General features: G+C 43.9%; 1 protein-coding gene across 9 annotated transcripts in view; it reads left to right on the top strand.

The window, feature by feature from the left end:
* ZZZ3 (zinc finger ZZ-type containing 3) overlaps nt 1–18,436 on the top strand; it is a 120,491-nt gene that overhangs the window by 94,282 nt on the left and 7,773 nt on the right. For all 9 annotated transcript variants that reach the window (XM_075936294.1, XM_075936298.1, XM_075936297.1 and 6 more), the window contains 2 exons: nt 13,469–13,621; nt 17,859–17,993. In XM_075936294.1, coding sequence (XP_075792409.1) covers nt 13,469–13,621; nt 17,859–17,993 — 288 coding nt within the window. The remainder of the gene's footprint in view (nt 1–13,468; nt 13,622–17,858; nt 17,994–18,436) is intronic.

Below are 18,436 nucleotides of genomic sequence, written 5' to 3'. Positions count from 1 at the left end.
ATTCTTGCCAGCAAGATAAGGGAGTATGGATTGGATAAATGGACTGTAAGATGGATAGAAAGTTGGCTGGACTGTCGGGCCCAACGTGTAGTGATCAGTGGCTCGATATCAGGATGGTGGTCGGTTTCTAGCGGAGTGCCCCAGGGATCTGTTCTTGGACCGATTTTGTTCAACATCTTTATTAATGATCTGGATGAGGGGATAGATTGCATCCTCAGCAAGTTCATAGATGCACACAGCTAGGGGGAGAGGTAGATACTCTGGAGGGCAGGGATAGGGTCCAGTGTGACCTGGACAGATTAGAGGATTGGGCCAAAAGAGATCTGATGAGGTTCAACAAGGACAAGTGTAGAGTCCTGCTCTTGGAATGGAAGAATCTCAAGCATTGTTACAGGCTGGGGACCGAATGGCTAAGTAGCAGTTCTGCAGAAAAGGACCTGGGGATTATAGTGGATGAGAAGCTGGGTATGAGTCAATAGTGTGCCCTGTAGCCAAGAAGGCGAATGGCGTATTAGGGTGCATTAGGAGGAGCATTGTCAGTAGATCTAGAGAAGTGATTATTTCCCTTTATTTGGCTCTGGTGAGGCCACATCTGGAATATTGTGTCCAGTGCTGGACCCCCCCCCCACTATAGAAAGGATGTGGACACATTGGAGAGGATCCAGAGGTGGATCACCAGAATGATTAGGGGCCTGGAGGGCATGCCCTATGAGGAGAGACTGAGGGATTTGGGTTTGTTTAGTCTGCAGAAGAGAAGAGTGGGGGGGGGGGGGGGGATTTAATAGCAGCCTGCAACTTCCTGAAGGGAGGTTCCAAAGAGGATGTAGAAAGTCTGTTCACAGTAGTGACGGATGGCAGAACAAGGAGCAATAGTCTCAAGTCACAGTGGGAGAGGTCTAGGTTGGATATTAGGAAAAACTATTTCACTAAGAGGGTGGAGAAGCACTGGAATAAGTCACCTAGGGAGGTGGTAGAATCTCCATCCCTAGTGGTGTTTAAGTCTCGGCTTGACAGAGCCCAGGCTGGGTTGACTTAGTTGGGATTGGTCCTGCCTTGGGCAGGGGGCTGGACTTGATGACCTCCTGAGGTCTCTTCCAGCTCTGAGTCTATTCCTGTTAGATGTTTGTCTAACCTGCTCTTAACTATCTCCAGAGATAGAGATTCAATAACCTCCCTAGGCAAATTATTCCACAGTTTAACCATCCTGACAGGAAGTTTTTCCTATTGTCCAAACTAAACCACCCTTGCTGCAAGGAAACATTGTACAGAAGAGTAATGGTCATAATGCATGAGGTGGCAAGCTTCCGCCCACATTGCAACTGAATAAGTACAAGCATAGTGTTAGGGACTGCAAAAAATGCTGTTTTTTCAGTTGAGAGATGAAACTGAATTCTTCAAGTAATTATTTGTATCTGTATTATACTGAGGTTATGTGCCATGCTCCCGAAGCTAGGGCTTTTCAAAGTAGTATTGTTTGGCAATCCATACATACCCTCTTCTGTCTCCTGGCTTTACCCCAGATGATAAAGTGCATGGTGCCCACAGTCCCTTCTCTAGTTCCTTCGCATTGCCTCATTGAGTCTGAGCCTTTGCTCTCCAGTTATCCTTGTGATGCAGTTTCCAAAACTTTTTGTTCAACTATTTTTGTTCAGATTTTCTTTTTATACCCGAGTTAGGACTTGGGATGCTATTTCATCGGTGTTTCAGTCCAACTTCCTGCTTCCCCTCCTGCAGTATGTGGATATGGGTACTGGCTTATGTCAGAGTTGCTGGGGTTCAAAACCTGTGCTTCCTGCCCTCACTTGTTTTCTGTCAACAATGAGCACAAACTCTGTTTTTACTGCTTGGGGGAGTTCCACATTGTGTCCAGGTGCAATAGATGGCTCTCCTTTCCTGCCCGTACTTGAGAGAGCTGGACTCTCTGATTTAGGCAGTACAAGCTGTCATAGGAGCAGCCAGGGAACTTCCACTGTACAGCCGCTTGAATGGGCAATGCCTACTTCAGAGCCTCCATCGGGCTCTACCAGTACCAATACTAAGGAGGCTGTGCTGGGGCCTAGCCATGAACCTAGGAAGCATGCACATAGCCATTGGAATAAGTCTTCCTCCAAGTCTAAGAAGGATTCAGTACAATTCCTGAGTTTTAGCAACAAAGGAGCTATACGTTCAAGCCTCACAAGACCAAGAAACCAATCACTAGGTCCTCCAGTACCTATCACAGATCCTCTGGTTCTACCAGCATTCTGGGAGCTATTGATCTCCAGACAGATGCATTTCCTGGTACTGGCTTCTATAGCAGAATGGATACCGTTGACCCCTGGGAGACTTGGAAGCACCCTGGGTCTCTACAAAGTATTTGCAGTGGAGGGACTTCAATCTCCACGGGCTTTGATCTGATCACCATCTCAAAGATACACAGCAGGAGTGTAGCAGAGGACAGGTGACATGGTCCACCACTCCAGTTCTGCAAATATGACGACCAGTGGGTTACAGTGGCACTGTGGTATTTCCCCATCTGCGTTTCCTGCAGAGTTGGTATCTGGGATAGCGGTCACTCACTATGCAATAGTAGGATCAACTGGTTTGGCCATACTAGAGTTCAAGACCCCAATATTCACCCTTATAATGATCCTGCTATGCACCACCACCACAACCTTCAACAGATAGGTTGTCTGACCTAGTACTGGATGATGTACCAGTTAGCCCAAATCAGATGGCACCGATAGATCTAAAGAGGCATCCATCATGTTCTCCAAACTCATCTATGTCCTCAGTCCTCTCCTCTCCATCAGATGATTAACACCAATTCCAAGAATTGCGGTGGAGGTACTCTAGAGATCCCATTAGAGGAAATAAAAGAAAGTCCGCACCAGCTACTTGATATCATACATGATTCTGTACTAGCAAAGGTGTCCATACCAATCAGTGATTCCATCTTCCATCCAGCATTCAGTGTATGGCATACCTTGGCCACATGTACACTCACCCCAAAAGGAGTTGTACAGAGAAACTATGTCCTCACAAAAGAGTCAGATCTACTGTTCACTCATTGTCATCGGTCCACAAAGTGGCTTCAGAGCATTCCAGACAATAATACCTCTTCTCCATCCCATCCAATAGAGATGGTAAATGCTGGATCTCAGTGACAGAAAGATCTTCCTCAGTGAGGTCCAGTTTCTTATTTCAAATTATGTAGCTTGATCTCCCAAGTATGACTTTATTTAACTGAGCCAGTTAGGTGAGTCCACAGACAACCTGCCTTAGCAAGATTGGAAGTTCTTGCCAGTTCTTCAGAAGGGCAAGTTACTTACCAGGTTCATGTGATAAAACCTTAGTGGACTCCCCAGACATGGCTTCCTGTGTCTTGGCAGTGAGGATAGTCATGAGGGAGGATTCCTGATTACACTCCTTTGGCTTCACCAGGAAGTTGAAGAACGTTATAGCAGACCTCCCATTCAACGAATTGTATCTCTTCAGTCAGAAGATGGACAAGTCCCTGTGGTCCTTAAAGGACTCTAGAGCTTCTCTGAGTATCTACACACCAGCACTCAAAAAAGAAATTCTACCATCAACCTCATCATGTTGCAATAAGGCCCCACGGCTATACCATCAGTGTACCTACAAGCCTCCTGAAAAGTGCCCTAATGTTCACAGACCCCATCTGCATACATCAACTGTCCAGTCATCTATGCATCACACCAAATTGTCGCATAAGATGTATTTGAATGTCCTTAGAGAGACATCTACCACTCCATATTCCAATGTCCGTCCTACCTACCACCTTCAGTGGCCACCTAAAACTTTTTTTCTGCATGGAAAGCTAGCATGCGTGGAAAACCTTAACAATGGCCAAGTGGGTTCTAAATGTCGTGTAGGGTGGCAATGCCATGGATTTTACACTTACGGAGATGCTTCCACCTTACACTCCTCCTTGGCTCACCCATGCAACAACCTCTTCCAATTAGAGGTCGACTCCCTAATGTGGAGAGCTACTTTGGAACTAATCCTAAACCTCTTGAAAAGAATAGGGTTCTACTCTAGCTATTTCCTAGTCCACACACAAGAATGGAGGATGGAGACTATTACTGGGCCTTCAATGCCTCCACCATTCAGTTTCCAAATCAAGACTCCACAGAGTCATGCTTGGAATAGTCATTCCCTTCCTTGACAAAGGCATGTATTTTCTGGCTCTCAAAATGCAGAATGGCTACTTCCATGTCAATACCTGACGCACCTGTTCTTGAGGTTCAACGTGAGACCTCAGCATCTTTGATAGGGTTCTACTGTCAGAATTACTGCTGCCTCACAAGTGTTCCAAAAATGTGTGGCAGCTAATGTCAGAGGATCTTGTCTGATAGAAGCATTTACAAAGAAGTGTCGGTATAAAAAGAAAATCAACTTTTCATCTATGCAGTTGATGGAATTCACAGGAGCTTACATGATGCAAATTCTGCCCGAGCCTATTTACCATGGGAAAGATTCCAGACAATAAGGACTCGTCTACACTGGCCCCTTTTCCGAAAGGGGCATGCTAATTTCACAGGTCGTAATAGGGAAATCCGCGGGGGATTTAAATATCCCCCGTGGTATTTAAATAAAAATGTCCGCCGCTTTTTTCCGGCTTCTAGAAAAGCCGGAAAAGAACGTCTACACTGGCCCCGATCCTCCGGAAAAAAGCCCTTTTCCAGAGGATCTCTTATTCCTACTTTGAAGTAGACGCTCTTTTCCGGCTTTTCTAGAAGCCGGAAAAAAGCGGCGGACATTTTTATTTAAATGCCACGGGGGATATTTAAATCCCCCGCGGATTTCCCTATTACGACCTGTGAAATTAGCATGCCCCTTTCGGAAAAGGGGCCAGTGTAGATGTAGCCAATGGGAACTTCATTAAGGGAAGTCACAAAGAGTTTTGGCCAATATCTGCCGCTCTGTTATACATCATGCCATTCGCTTGTCTATACCTGTGCCACCTTTGGCTACAAAGGTTCTGTTCCTCCATGCCTGAACCTATGCAGTCTCTAGTCTGCATGCCACCAGAAGTTCTCTCAACAGTGAATAAACCCAATACATATCTATTTGGGAATCGCCTTCCTCCTGTCTCCACCCACCAAGATGATCATAATAGGTTACTGCATGACACAAGGCACCTGGCTAGTGCAGGCAGCCATGATGCTTTTAAACATACAGTAAAACTCCATTGGTCTGGCATCCAATGGTTCGGCACTACTGATGGTCCGGCACCGTCGGGAACCCGGACGTGCTCCGGGCAGCTGCTCTTGGGGATGCCGGCAGCACCCCAGCTGCTCTGTCCTAGGCGTCCCTGATTCAGCCGCTGCTGAAACTGACCAGCGGCTGATTCCAGGAAGCCCGGGGCAGAGCAGATCCCCCCCCCCCCAGCCCCCCTTCCGATAGTCCAGCATATTTGATAATCCGTCACCCTCTGGGTCCTAAAGGTGCCGGATTATCGGAAGTGTACTATATTTGCATTTTGGGCAGTATGCAAAGCATGCCAGGTGTTCCTGCCAACCAGCCATGACCAACATGTTCTTGTCATGTCAAATAACATGATCATGGTCTTCTGTATAAATAGGGAGGAACAAGATTCTCAGCCCTGTCTAGAGAAGCCAAACACCTATGAGAATGGTGTATCATGTTCTTTTGACCGTGGTATATGTACTGGGCTCCCAGAACATACTTGTTGAGGTCTGAGTAAGTGCTTTGAAATTGACCACAAATTTCATAGCTTTGTAATTACAGATGGGGCTCCATGCAAAGTTGAGTGTGTGGGCAATGCTGTGCTTCCAGAAGGGACAGAGCATTGGGCAGAAGGGGTGAGAGTGTGCCGGCCAGCCTCAGCACCACCCTGGATTGCAGCACTGGACTCCTACCCCAGTCCTCAGAGCTGTACGAAGGGGTGCTCCAGCAGCAATTTGAAGGAGCTCAGGGCTCCAGCCACAGCTGTAGTAATAGCAATGGTAGATGGGAGCTCTAGCTTCTTTGAATCACCAGGTCTGGGGCAACTGCACCCTTCCCCCCCCTTCCCCGCCATTGGCGGGCCTTATCTGTAACTGGAGGGTCTTCAAAATGTGTTGTCCATATCTGTATTCCATACTTGCCATCCTTCCCCTCTGCTGCAGATTCAGCAGATTTGTGATAGAGAAGGAACTGGAGATGCTGTCACCCCATTGTGCGCTTTATTACCTTGGGCAATACCACAAGACAGCATAGGGCACACAAGCAGATTGCCAAACAGTACTACGTGAAAAGTTCTGGCTCTGGGTATAGTATTCTCATAACCCTGGTGGACTACAGCTAGGAACAATACATCTCAAAGAATCTCCAGTTTCAGGTAAGTAACTTTGTCTGACTTTGTGTGGTCATTAAAGAACTCACCACTCTCCATAAGATTAAATGGTGTTAGCCTAATGTTTTAGCTAAATTTCTATTTTGGTAACTGCATTCCATACCCATTAAACTCTTTCTAAATTTATAATAAAATAGAGTTATCTTCTTTGTCTAATCTGAACTGGTGTATAGTTTTGCTGCATGGTGTTAGTTGCAAAATTTCATTTAGAGATAAGTGATTGTGTTACAGTGCTTCGCTGTTTGTAATTTACTTTAGGATCCTTCAAGTGAAAAAACACTATATAGGGAAAAAAAAGCATTATGAAATCAAGCTACTGAAAATACTGGTATTTTCTGTTTTATGTCCATGACAGAATCTAGATCCAATGTAAGGCCAGCTTTCTTTGTAATTATAAAATGACATTTTCACTTAGTTTTTAATCACTGAATGATTCTTTAAACTTTGGAATGAAGTTGAGGCATCCAAATGCCAATCTAGAGAGCTGCCAAGTAAAAAGCCAAGTCAATTATAGTTGGTAAAATGCTTTTGTTTAATATTAAATATTCTTCCTCGTGGAATAAGCATTTGGGTCTGAGTGACTTTAAGTGTTTTATTTTAATATTGTTATGTTTTTCAAGCTTTCAGTCAAGGTAAAGGTTAATGCATTTTAGATGCACACTAAATTGGGTTTTATGACCACATGGAAAATTGCCTGCTGGGTTCAAAAGTTGTGGAACTCAGGAGGCATCTAGTCAGACTTATTAGACCGATATTAGATTTTTATGTTCAATGCTGGGAAGGAGCTGGCGTTCACGATACATGTAGGCACTAATGATGAAGGGAAGGGTAGGAGGCACGTCCTGGAGGCTAAATTTATGCTGCTGAGTAAGAAGTTTAAATTTGGGGGCCCTCACAGTAGGATTCCCTCAAACACTTCCTGTTCCATATGCAGCACCAGATGGTGTGGAGAAGAGGGTTTTAGGTTTATTAAAAACTAACCAACCTTTTAGAAAAGAAGAACCTATACAGTAAGGATGAGCTTCACGGAGACCAAAATGGAACCACACTGCTGGCATGTAAAATTACAGGCAGTCCCCGACTTACGCGGATCCGACTTGTGTCGGATCCGCACTTACGAATGGGGCTTTCTCGCCCCGGAGGTCGGGGCGAGAAAGCCCCGTTCGTAAGCTGCTCCGGTGCCCCTGGTCTGCTGGAGACTGTCTCCAGCAGACCAGGGGCACCGGGCGGGTTCCCGCGCTTCTGAGGCTTTGCCAGAGCAAAGCCTCAGAGGCGCGGGGAACCGCCGCTGCTGCGGCTTCAGTCTGGGTGCCTGTGGTCTGCTGGGGACCGTCCCCAGCAGACCACAGGCACCCAGACTGAAGCCGCAGCCGCGGCGGGGTCCCTCGCCTCTGAGGCTTTGCCAGAGCAAAGCCTCAGAGGCGCGGCACCCCGCTGCCGCTGCGGCTCTGCTCCCCGTGTCTCTGGTCTGCTGGGGGGGGGGGGGGCGCAGCTAGTGAGCTCTCCCCCCCCCCCCCCCCCCCCCAGCAGACCAGGCTTTTGTTTTGGACTCTGGGGCAGAGCAGCTGGGGCACTACTGGACCAACCCGGCAGCACCCCAGCTGCTCTGCCCCAGGCGTCCCCAAGTCAGCTTCTGCTGAAACTGACCAGCGCTGACTACAGGAAGCCCCAGGCAGAGTTGCTCTGCCCCGGGCTTCCTGGAATCAGCTGCTGATCAGTTTCAGCAGCAGCTGACTTGGGGACGCCTGGGGTTCTTAAGTTGATTCTGTATGTAAGTCAGAACTGGCGGTCAGTTTCAGCAGTGTCTGAAGTAGAACAAACCTACAGTCCCTATCTTGTACGTAACCCGGGGACTGCCTGTAAAAGGATTGTAGAGAATTTTTTTTAAACTAAGGTCTGAGGAAAAACTGACAAATGTAGAGGAACACAGAGTTGGGTGGAGACATCTCTTAGGGAAGAACTTAATCAAGGGGGAACTCTCTATCCTAATAAATAGGATAGGAAAGAAATTAGTAAAGTAGAGGTAGCAGCTAGTGAGGAATAGTCAAATGTAATATATTTAAATGTAACACATGAAGGCCAAATATTGACAAAATTTACAAGTACTTACATACACATTCTAGGAATCTAAATAAGATGCAAGAATTAGAGTGCCTGGTATTAAATGTCCAATGCCAAACAGTCCTTGAGGCCACTGGGTGATATAGGTTCTAAATGTGCACTCAAGAAAGACATGGCTATTGTGGTGAATTCTTTGCATCAGTCTTAACTGCAGAGGATGTTGGAGAGATCCCCAGAGCTGAGCCATTCTTTTAGGTGACCAGGAACTTTCCCAGATTAAGGAGTCCATAGAGGTGGTTTTAGAACAAATTGATAAGTTAATCAGTAGTAAGTACCTAGGAGCAGATGGTCTTCACCCAAGAGTTCTGAAGCAACTCAGATGTGAAATTGCAGAGCTGATAACTATGATATGTAACCTATTGCTTAAACTAGCCTCTGTACCAAATGACTGGAGAGTAGCTAATGTAATGCATATTTAAAAAAAAAGAAAGAAAGAAAGAAAAAGATAGATCCTGGCAGTAACAGGCCATTAAGTGTAATTTCAGTGCCAGGCAAATTGGTGCTCAGTTGGGTTCTTTAGCTCTGTCTGTCAGCCAGCCATGCATCATCTTCATTCATAGATATGGGAAGTAGGGATATAGGAGTGCTGCAGCTCCCCCACGTTTTGCATCCAGCTTCCCCATGCCTCGGAACTGGCCCTACTATTGACCACTTGCGGACTTTGCCAGCTCCAGGTCCTGCTGGGTCTTCAGGGTCCCATCTGCCGCACTGGCTCTGGCACCCTTTGGGGGTCTCACCAGCCTCACTAACTCGACCAGCCCGTGAGGTCCCATTGCTGTCTGTTCCCATGGGCTCCATAGCCTGCTGTCCCCAGGATCCAGGACACCAAACCTGGAAGCTCTGCTGCAGCCCTAGGCTCTGCTCGTGGCCTCAGTAGCTGGCCCCCAGCTGTGGCCCCAGCCTAGGCAGCCAGAGGCTAGAGTTGCCAACTCTCCCAGATCAGATGCCATTACTGAATGGTGTCCAGTCAGTCTGGGAGGGTTGGCAAACATTGGAGAGGCATGAATAGGTATATGACTGGGTATAATTCAGCACCCTATTCTCCATTGTCCTGCAACTCCATTAAGGAACTGAACTTCCTCTTGCTGTGCAGCTCTTCTTATACTAGGCTTCTGGGCCCAATTGGCTATGTTCCACACAGTCACTGTAGGCATCTTGGAGGATCCTGTCATTCCCTTTTTGGGGTGTGGTCTGGCTGAGCCATGAGGCCTCCAGCACGGGGCCTCAGAGTTTGGTATGCCCCATCACACAGATAAAAACACTATGTTGCAGATGAGTCAATATGTTTTTTGTAAAGGGAAAACTTGCCGCCTCATTAGAATCCTTTGAGGGAATCAGTAATCGTGTGGACCAGGTGTTCTAGAAAATATAGTGCACTTGGAATTTCATAAAGCCTTTGAAAAGGTACCTCACTAATGGCTCATAACCAGACTAAGCAGTCATGGAATAGGAGAGACAGTACTCTTATGGATTAGTAACTTGTTTAAAAAAATAGGAAATTAACAGTAAGAATAAATGGTCAGTTTTCACAGTGGAGAGATGTTAATACCAGGGTCCCCGAAAGATGTGTTCTGGGTTCAGTGCTGTTCAATATATCATTAAATCATTTGGAGAACGGGGTAAACAGTGAAGTGATACAAAATTATTTGATAGTTAGGTGAAATGCAAACTGTGAAAAATAGGGATGTTAGCATGTAATTAAATAGTCATGTAACCGCATCGAATTTTAGTGGTTAAACAACTATTAAATAGTCTCCAGGGGCAGGGCTGGCAGCCAGTGTGCTCTCAGCCCCACTCCTGGGGAACCTCCTACTACCCTATGCTGCTGCCTCTGATACAGAGGCAGCAACTCGAGGGGGCAGCAACCCCTATTTGCAGGTCCGAGGCAGGGACATAGGGTGGGGGGGGGGGAGCAGATTGACCCAGTGCTTATGGGGAGCTGGTGCTGATACAGAAGCAGCTATCAGGAGGGAGGGGAATGCATGTACTTGACAGGATTAACCGATAAGACCAGGCTTATCTGGTAATACTGTAATCTATAATATGTCTACACATTGACATCCCTAGTGAAAACTTAGAGATCACATTAAACTGGGAGACTGACAAAATGGAATATGAAATTCAGTGTTGGCAATTGGAAAGTAATGAACAACTATTCATGCAAAATGATAGGGTCTTCATTAATTGTTGCCACTCAAGAAAGAGATGTTGGAGTCATTATGGATAGTTCCCTGAAAACATCCATTCAGTGCACAGCCTCAGTCAACAAAAGCTAACAATGTTACAAACCATTAGGAAAGAAATAGATAATGAAACAGAAAATATCATAATGCCACTGTATATATTCATGGTATGCGCACACCTTGAATATGGCACTCATCTGGTCACTCATCTCAAAAAAGATATACTAGAATTGGAAGAGTTGCAAAGGAGGACCACAAAAATGATTAGGGATAAGGAATAGCTTCCATAGGGGAAGAGATTAAAAGCACTGGGACTTCTCAGTTTGAGAGAAAAATGTCAGTGCAGGGGGTAATCATTGATTAGGTCTATAAAATCATGAATGGTATAGAGAAAAGGAAGAGGAAAAATGTCACAATGATGTTACACCATCACAATACAAGAACTAGGGGCCACCCAATAAAATTAACAGGCAGCAAGATTAGAAGAAACAAAAGAAAGGACTACATCACATTATTCTAAGTCAGCATGTGGAACTTGGCATGGGAGGTTATGAAGGATGAAAGTATAACAGGATTCAGTAAACCATTAAATTCCTGGAGGACGCAATCCTATCTCTGGGTGTCACTTTCCCTCTGATGGGACTAGGTGATGTGTGGATTACTCAATAACCATCCTGTTCTGTTCATTCCCTTTGAAACATCAGGTACTGGCCACTGTCAGAAACAACATATTGGGCTAGACGGACCATTGGTCTGGCCTGGTATGCCCATTCTTATGTTCATTTGTAAATGTAGATATTTAATGGATGCTGAAGAGACACAGTAGAAGTAATTTTTTTCTGTGACAAAACATATTATGGCCCTGATACTGCAAAGACTTCTGCAGGTGCTTGACAACATGGCTGCTTGTATGTATTCAGTTGGGACTCTACTGATGTGTGTATTAATAGTACTTACCCTCTTAATTAGAATTACTGTTTGAACTTTACCTTTCTCTCCAACTTTTTGCCATTATTTTAAAAACGTATAAACCCTGTGGCTTGGTTACATAGGAAGAAAAATGTTTTTACGTTATTTAAGAATCAGAGGCACCTACTTTTCACTTTCATATTACTCAACATTTCTTCTCTCAGCACACACACACACATTAAATCTTTTGTCTTGCTTAAGCTTTTGCTAGACTGTCAGAATTTAGCAAGGAAGCTGGATATGTTGTTTCCGAAAGCACTACTGTGGAAAGGTTTGTGGTTAAGGCCTTGGACTACAATAGTGATGGTGGTAATATTCTTACACAGAGCTTTTTCATCAGTGGAACTCAAAATGCTTTGCAACTTTACATTACCACCATTTTACAGATGGAGAGACTGAGACAAGATGTTAGACCAGCCCAAGGCCACTAAGCCAGCAGCAAAGCCAGGAATAGAAAACAGATTTCTTAACTCCAAAGCCAGTGTGCTTGCCAGTAGGCAAAACTCTCTTTAATTTTTGACTGTGCCAATCTTTCACTTCCTTCTTTTGTGCTTCAGAGCCCAGTCTCTTTTGTCTATCTTATTTATGTAAACTGTAAGCTTTTCAGGACAAGGACTGTTTCATACTAAGGCAGGGCTACTCAACTTTGGAAGCCCTACGGCCACAATGATACTTACAGCATATGCCGAGGGCTGCAGCTTAGTGTGGTTGAGCACGGAAACCTTCCAGTAAGGAATGTATCTTAGTTTTTCTTAAATTGCTGTCAGATGGATTCAAGTCTTTGAACTCAGGATGACAAGATTCATGGTGCCGTTGCAGGTTTGTTTTCTTTAATGCAGCAATAGTCTATTGACAATGAAGACACATTGGTTTTTCCATTTATCTCTGCAAAAGCAAATTCCATCTCCCAAACAGGGTTGAAAACCCTATATTCACCCAACAAGTGTCTTTTCTTTGTTGCCATTTTGAATGCTTCTTATTAAAAAGAAAATTGTATACCAGCGTTCTGGGTGTTTAACTTTAAGCTTCAGGTTGTGCATTTCTTGGAGTAATTTTACTGTAAAAAGAAATGTTTCTAAGCCAGAATACTCCAGCCTGCGGGGAGTTGGGCCAGAGACAAGAGACGAAAAAAGGACAGGTACCCAGGAGCCCTCTCCTGGATTCCCAGCAGGGCTGATGTCCTCACACAGGAGTCCTTCGCTCCATGCGGGATGGAGGCAGGGCTGTGAAAGCCAGTCAGCACCTCTCAGGCTCGCCCACAAGGCTAAGCAGACAGCACTTCACAATGCTCCGGCGTTCCCAGCACCACCTCCCTGGGGGCTAAAAACACCAATACCCTGTACTCATCTGTTCCAGCCAGCTTGTCCACTTGCGTCTTTCAGTGCTCACCCCACCTGGGAGATGCCTTACCATTGTGGAGCGTGTTTCCAGTGGAGGCCATGTTGAAAGGATCACACCCACGGGCTACATGTTGAGCCCTGCGTAAATCCAAATCACACCATGGTCCACAAACAAACCGGTGGTCCGCAGGCCACCTGTTGAGTAGCCCTGTACTAAGGTTTATCTAAAAGAGGAGTGTGTCACAGTGTTTATGTATGGGACAGATAATAGGAAACAATCTCCACGGCATAATGCACTAATCTCTCAAATGAATGCTTCCAGAGCCCTTGCAGTAAGCCTAGAGGTGGATGCTGCTGTGTGAAAGCTTGTGGGAAACATGTACAAACATTATAAAGATTTTGTCTACAGGTTTTATTGATAAGAATTTCTTACTCGAAAAATTGTTTTTTTGAGGAATCTGATTGGCTCATTGTCTGCCATTTTTCTACTGTAGTCATCAAGCCGGCGACAGCATCCTCTTAATAAACATCTCTTCAAACCTTCAACTTTCATGACATCCCATGAACCTCCAGTTTATATGGATGAGGATGATGACAGATCGAGTTTTCAGAGCCATATGGATGCTGCAGCAGAGGAGGAAGTGTCGGTATGTAATTTAAATAAAAAATTGCGAAATATCTTGTTCACTGGGTTCATTGACTCATGGCATTTGGAAAAAAAGCACCCTTACCAAAATGTCCTTGCCAAGTATTTATTAAACAGTTGTGAATTCAGTTGCATAAGCCATGTAGATCAGGAGATTGATTTCTGCCACCTCTTAAATATGAAGAGTTGTGTACAGAAAATTTAGGGGACGTCCAAACCAAAAAAGAAATTTATACCATGGAAAAAGTCTTATGGGTAGCTGTGTTAGTCTGTGATTTTAAAAAATGAGTAGCCCCTTACTCCTGTAGCCCCTTAAAGACTAACAAATATATATATATATGGTATCATGGGCAAAACTCTCTTCTTCAGATGAGCAGAGTGGAGAGAAAAGGGAGTATCCTCATAATATATAACAGAAAAAGGAAGCGGGGGAAATTACTTGTCAACTGTAGTCCTGCTGTTAATGAGGCTAATTGAGTGGGCTGGAAGTGTCCCATTTTTGGTGTCATTTTGAGTGTTGAATGTAAGGAAAGCAGATTTTATAATGGCCCATCCAGTTTGTCTTTGTTGAAGCCCTGAGAGAATGTGTCAATTTGTATATTAAGGCTGTACACTATATGGACCCATGGAAAGGAGACCCTTGAAGGATTCCACAGGGATTTCAACAATTTCCACTCCACCATCAACCTTAGCCTGGACCAGTCCACATAAGAGACCCACTTCTTTTACACTACAGTACAATTAAATGATGGCCACATTACCACCACCTTATACCGGAAACCTATCCCAGGAAAAGCAGGTCAGCCACCACAGCGCACTGGCCCTAGCTTTAGCCCCTCCCCAGAGCTGGAGTTATGTGGTGTATGGCAGCTGCTCTGGTGGCCCTGGCCAGGGCCAGAGCCGGAGCTGCTTATTGGGCCGGAGCTGGAGCTGGAGCTGGAGTGTTGGATGGGCACTCACTGGCAAGCTCCATGTTCGGGGAAGGTATTCCACCAGCTGCAGTGGGCAGGCAGTGCTTCTGGGCCTGGGAAGGCAGGCAGCTTAGAGGGAACACTGATTTTAGGGCCTGGCTGTAAACAATTGATCATGTGATAGGTCCTGGATGGAAGCTAGAGGCATGTAGGTAAGAATAACGGTTGGTAGGTTTCCGGTATAAGGTGGTGGTAATGTGGCCATCATTTAATTGTACTGTAGTGTAAAAGAAGTGGGTCTCTTATGTGGACTGGTCCAGGCTCAGGTTGATGGTGGAGTGGAAATTGTTGAAATCCCCGTGGAATCCTTCAAGGGTCTCCTTTCCATGAGTCCATATAGTGAAGATGACGGTAAATATAGCTTAAGGTGCTGCAGGACTACTCGTTATATCATAGTAGAATAAGACAACTTCTGAAAATATGTAATTGCACATTCACATCTTCAAAAAGCATTCTGTCATTAACTGTGAATTCTTCAGAATACCATATAAAAATGTGTAGCCATATTTCTGCCTGAGGACCTGTTGCAGCAAAAGAAATATATCCTTCATTTGATATAAATGCATCCCATACTATAGATGGCTCTTACCTTATCTTAGTGGTCCACAGAGAGAACCCAATCAGCAATGTCATGTAATCAGTTGATTAGGTTTGTGGTCTTATAATATAAAAAACTTCTGTATACAGTACTTCATATAAGGAATACATTCAATGGCTGAAGATAATGGGCTCACAGAATTACAAAAAGTAATGTGGCTCTCCATTACAGATCAGTTCAGTTTGTCTCAGTGATTTTGTGACATGTACTGCATTTTCATTTTCTTAAATTGTTAAATACTTCTGGATGCATTGTTCAGTCCCAGCTACATCCCTTTTCTTCAAATGTGCTCTGTCTTCTCCTTGTGACTGAATTTCTGAGCTCTCTGGGACATCTCTCTCCCATCCCCTACCAGCATATCGGATAACTTAAAGTTCTTTTACCTGAATCTGAAAAGAGGTAGCAAAAGTATTTTTTTTAAATAATTAAATTTATTGAATAACATAAATGTTAAAATTTTCATCTTACATCTTTACATGTGTCTAGAGTCAATTATACTTTTCTTCTGTGTGTTTATATATACAATCATAAACCGTTTTTGGGGAAAAATCTACAGGTAGCATACAGTATAAAATGCACATTTTATATTGCGTTCTACATCTAGATTTTTTTTCCTTTGCCAAAACTGCTTAAGCTTCACCCTCATGATAGCACAATTATAATTGGTTTAGGTAGCCCATATTTCAACACCAATGTTTCTCTTCAATTTTGCTAATAGTAGCTTTTTGCATTTTACAGTGGTAATGCTGGACTGTGTCCTGTTTTAGGAAGTTTGACTTAACCTTTTCTTTTCTAGTACAGAATTTCCAGATGGAAATTTTTCATGTTTGCAGTAATGTAGAAAAACACAGGTGAGCTGTGCTACCGGAAAGGACCCCCTCCCCCACCATAATCAATGCAAAATGAAAGTATTAGGAGAACAAAAATACCATGTCTTGCTACAAAATGAGCATACTGAACTGCATTTCAGTATTCAAAGCAGGGCTCAGGTATGTCTGTACTGCTGTTAAACACCCATGGCTGGCCCATGCCAGTTAATTTGGGCTTGAGGAGCTCAGGCTTCTAGGCTGTAAAACTTCAGTGTAGATAATCTGACTCAGACTGGAACTCTGGTTCCGGGACTCTCCCCACTTTGAGTCCCAGAGCTGTCTTACACCACTGCTTACCAGTCCCATAGCCCAAGCACCATGAGCCCTAGTCATCTGACACAAGCCAGTCATGGCTATTTAATGGCAGTGAAAATACATCTTTAGTGGCAGTTGTATCAACACAGAATGGTTTTGTGAGGCATCTCAGTGCAACGAGCAAATGATGGGACAAGTTTATGTATGGCTATATTTGAAGAATTTTGAGGTGTGTTAATTGCCACTATTTCTCATTATTCTTCAGAACTGAATGTTTCTTCTTCAGGAGGGGCTAAAAATATTTTAATACAGAGAATTCAATGAAAACTGTACTCTTCCAAAACTGTAGCCATCTCCCATTGCTATCAGTGGCTTTGAAACCCTTTCAGTTGGGTGGGCATTTTGAGAGAAAGAGACCCCAGTGGAACTGTCTGTGCTTTCTAACAGTATGGTGGGCACCATCTTCTGTGAGGTAGCTTGGTACCTTTGCTAAGACTAAAGGGAGGTAGTCACTATTTCAAAATCAAGAGAGCAAGTGATTTTTCATGAGGTTCTCTTAAGATGATTTTATGTATGAGCTTTTGGTGGCGGATAAACTTCATGAAAAATAATGGCAAAAATGACCATTGAGCTTAAATATTCATTTCAAAAGCTACTTGTGGGACCTTGTTTTTTCAACAAGGAGGGTAAAAGGAGAGGGTGTGCATGTGTGTTTTGTATGTGCAGTGGACTAAAAGAGATGCTGGAGGAAAAAGGAAAATACTGGGGTCATTCTCTGGGACTTAATTTTTCAAGTGGCATAAAAAGATGTCTCTTTACCACTCCCACTCTCTACTGAACCAAGAAGTAAAAGATCCATACGTTTAGATTAAAAAAAAAATCAGTGAAAATATGATGCCTCTTTTGGCATCATCAATAAATTTAAATGTGATGTTGTCCAAAACCCTTAACATATAACAATCTTTAGGGATCTATCATTTTTTACTCATTTTCTCAGCTAATTAAGGTACTTGAATGGTCACTGGACAAAACTATTTCTCCTCTGTAGAACCATGGTAAAGAGAACAAAGTCTAATTAATTTGCTGTAGGTTTGCTACATTTTTCTCATTTCTTACTCCATGTTATGAGATATTTGCACATAAAATAACTTAGCTCTGTATTGAGAGGAACCTAACTTTTGTCCTCCATGTGTTAGTTTCAATCTAATGTGTGCACAAATATGTTCTGCACAAATTAAAGTACATACATTTCTTTAATGGAATTAAAAATAGGAAGTAAAATTAGGAAGCATAACCTAATTTATCTGTGAGCTATCTTGCATATTTAAATATGTGTTCTGTAGCGCACGGTTCAATACAGTATAATTAAAAATATAAATTAATAGATTTTTTTGAGTGTCTTTTTCCCCAAATAATTTTGGACATCTCTTTATGTATTATGTTATCAGTATTTTTCTGAAAGAAATGTGTTCACATGTGTAAGTGGGAGGAAGCTAGATCTTCAGTAACTATATCCTCAAACCAAATATTTTCTTCTTTGAACAGGATGAGGAAAGTATCCCAATAGCTTATCGAGAGTTACCTGAATACAAAGAACTGCTAGAGTTAAAAAAGTTGAAGAAGCAAAAACTCCAGCAGATGCATGCGGAAAGTGGATTTGTGCAGCATGTGGGCTTCAAGGTAAGGTATACTGGTGATCTGTTTCCGTAGAACTTCAAGTATACAAACACCAGAGTTACAATCTGACCCATCAACTGGTCACCTTGTAAAACTTGAAGCAATCGATCAGGTAGCAGTGGAGACCACAAAAAAGCAAATAGTGTAGTGTCCCTGTGTTGCATCTTAAAGGTAGGCATACCTGGGCTGCATGTTCCTATCAGCTAAGAGGTGAATATGCTGAGGTTCACGTGCACAGCTATGTGTTCGCTTTGCCAGCCCAAGCAGGCAGAGTAGGGGTAGTGCTGTGGTCTGTGCTGCTTTCCTGCAGGCCCCCACTTGTCCGGGAGGCGGCCTAACTTGCAACCTCAGTCTAAGCCCAGGAAAGAAGATGCCACAGCCTGAGCTGCTGATGCTGCAAAGAAGCTGCCAGTGCCGGTGTGAGAGCAGCTCCTTTTTGGACCAGT

This window comes from Pelodiscus sinensis, chromosome 9 (assembly GCF_049634645.1).
Source record: "Pelodiscus sinensis isolate JC-2024 chromosome 9, ASM4963464v1, whole genome shotgun sequence".
Lineage (NCBI taxonomy): Eukaryota > Metazoa > Chordata > Testudines > Trionychidae > Pelodiscus > Pelodiscus sinensis.
The sequence above is the reverse complement of the archived record's forward strand: the minus strand, read 5'-3'. Positions and strand labels throughout refer to the sequence as shown.